The sequence below is a fragment of the Charadrius vociferus genome, unplaced genomic scaffold (assembly GCF_000708025.1).
Source record: "Charadrius vociferus isolate BGI_N301 unplaced genomic scaffold, ASM70802v2 scaffold1483, whole genome shotgun sequence".
Lineage (NCBI taxonomy): Eukaryota > Metazoa > Chordata > Aves > Charadriiformes > Charadriidae > Charadrius > Charadrius vociferus.
This window is the reverse complement of record NW_009647457.1, coordinates 273-2,507: the sequence shown is the minus strand read 5'-3', so window position 1 is coordinate 2,507 and position 2,235 is coordinate 273. Positions and strand designations below refer to the sequence as shown.

General features: G+C 61.3%; 1 protein-coding gene across 1 annotated transcript in view; it reads left to right on the top strand.

The window, feature by feature from the left end:
• Window positions 1-1,417, top strand: part of POLR2A (polymerase (RNA) II (DNA directed) polypeptide A, 220kDa) — a gene marked incomplete at both ends in the record, with an annotated part of 17,709 nt that extends 16,292 nt beyond the window's left edge. Inside the window, one exon of the mRNA XM_009880699.1 lies at window positions 1,321-1,417. Within this exon, the coding sequence (XP_009879001.1) occupies window positions 1,321-1,417 (97 nt within the window). The remainder of the gene's footprint in view (window positions 1-1,320) is intronic.
• Window positions 1,418-2,235: the final 818 nt, after the last annotated feature.

Genomic DNA, 2,235 nt, shown 5'->3' with positions numbered 1-2,235 from the left:
TGCAAACACGGCATGGAGATCCCCAGCGCCCTCCCGGGGCTCGGCGTCGGCGGGCGTAAGTCCCCCGTTTCGGGGTGTCCCCCCTCTGGTTTTGGGGGGGGATGTCAGCCAGATGTTGGGGTCCCCCAAGGACGGGGAGGGAGGGGGACACCGTGAGGGTGGTGGCGTGAAGACCCTCTTTGGGGGTGTCAGCCCCATCAGCCAGATGTTGGGGTCCCCCAAGGACGGGGAGGGAGGGGGACACCGTGAAGGTGGTGGCGTGAAGACCCTTAACGTCATCATGGGCACCACCAGCCCTGGATGTTGGGGTTCCTCCCAAATTTTGGGGTTCCCCATGATTTGGGGGTGTCCCCCAAGGGAGGGGGACACCATGAGGGTGGTGGAGACCCTCCATGTCATCATGGCCACCACCAGCTCTGGATGTTTGGGGTTCCTCCCAAATTTTGGGGTTCCCCATGATTTGGGGGTGTCAGCCCCATCAGCCAGATGTTGGGGTCCCCCAAGGACGGGGAGGGAGGGGGACACCGTGAAGGTGGTGGCGTGAAGACCCTTAACGTCATCATGGGCACCACCAGCCCTGGATGTTGGGGTTCCTCCCAAATTTTGGGGTTCCCCATGATTTCGGGGTGTCCCCCAAGGGAGGGGGACACCATGAGGGTGGTGGAGACCCTCCATGTCATCATGGCCACCACCAGCTCTAGATGTTTGGGGTTCCTCCCAAATTTTGGGGTTCCCCATGATTTGGGGGTGTCAGCCCCATCAGCCAGATGTTGGGGTCCCCCAAGGACGGGGAGGGAGGGGGACACCGTGAAGGTGGTGGCGTGAAGACCCTTAACGTCATCATGGGCACCACCAGCCCTGGATGTTGGGGTTCCTCCCAAATTTTGGGGTTCCCCATGATTTGGGGGTGTCCCCCAAGGGAGGGGGACACCATGAGGGTGGTGGAGACCCTCCATGTCATCATGGCCACCACCAGCTCTAGATGTTTGGGGTTCCTCCCAAATTTTGGGGTTCCCCATGATTTGGGGGTGTCAGCCCCATCAGCCAGATGTTGGGGTCCCCCAAGGACGGGGAGGGAGGGGGACACCGTGAAGGTGGTGGCGTGAAGACCCTCAACGTCATCATGGGCACCACCAGCCCTGGATGTTGGGGTTCCTCCCAAATTTTGGGGTTCCCCATGATTTCGGGGTGTCCCCCAAGGGAGGGGGACACCATGAGGGTGGTGGAGACCCTCCATGTCATCATGGCCACCACCAGCTCTGGATGTTTGGGGTTCCTCCCAAAATTTGGGGTTCCCCATGTTTTGGGGGTGTCCCCCAGATGTTGGGGTCCCCCAAGGACGGGGAGGGAGGGGGACACCGTGAGAGTGGTGGCGTGGAGATCCTCAACGTCAACATGGGCACCACCAGCCCCGGATGTTGGGGTTCCTCCCAAATTTCAGGGTCCCCCCTGGTTTGGGGGTGTCACGCAGATGTTGGGGTACCCCAAGAACCCAGATGCATGGGTCCCATGAGGGATGGAGCGGGGGGAGACCATAAGGGTGGTGGCATGAAGAGCCTCAACGTCATCATGGGGCTCATGGCCACTATTCAACCCCAGATGTTGGGGTCCCCCATGGATTGAGGGGGACGACACCCGATGATGAGGGACCCCATGGATTGGGGTCCCCCCCAGATGTTGGCATCCCCCAAGAACCCAGATCCATGGGTCCCATGGGCACGGGGTGGGACACCATAATGGTGGTGGCGTGGAGACCCTCAACATCATCATGGCCACCACCAGCTCTAGATGTTAGGGTTCTTCCCGAATTTCGGGGTCCCCCCTGGTTTGGGGGTGTCACGCAGATGTTGGGGTCCCTCAAGGACCCAGTGCCATGGGGACAGAGGGGGACACCATAAAGGGTGGTGGCGTGAAGACCCTCAAACGTCATCATGGGGCTCATGGCCACCATTCAGCCCCAGATGTTGAGGGACCCCATGGATTGGGGTCCCCCCCAGATGTTGGGGTCCCCCAAGAACCCAGATCCATGGCTCCCACGGGGACAGAGTGGGGGGGCACCATAAGGGTGGTGGCAAGAAGACCCTCAACGTCATCATGGGGCTCATGGCCACCACCACCCCCAGATGTTGGGGTTCCTCCCGAATTTCGGGGTCCCCCCTGTGGTTTTGGGGTGTCCACCAGATGTTGGGGTCCCCCAAGGCCCCGGATCCATGGGTCCCACGGGGGTGGAGTGGG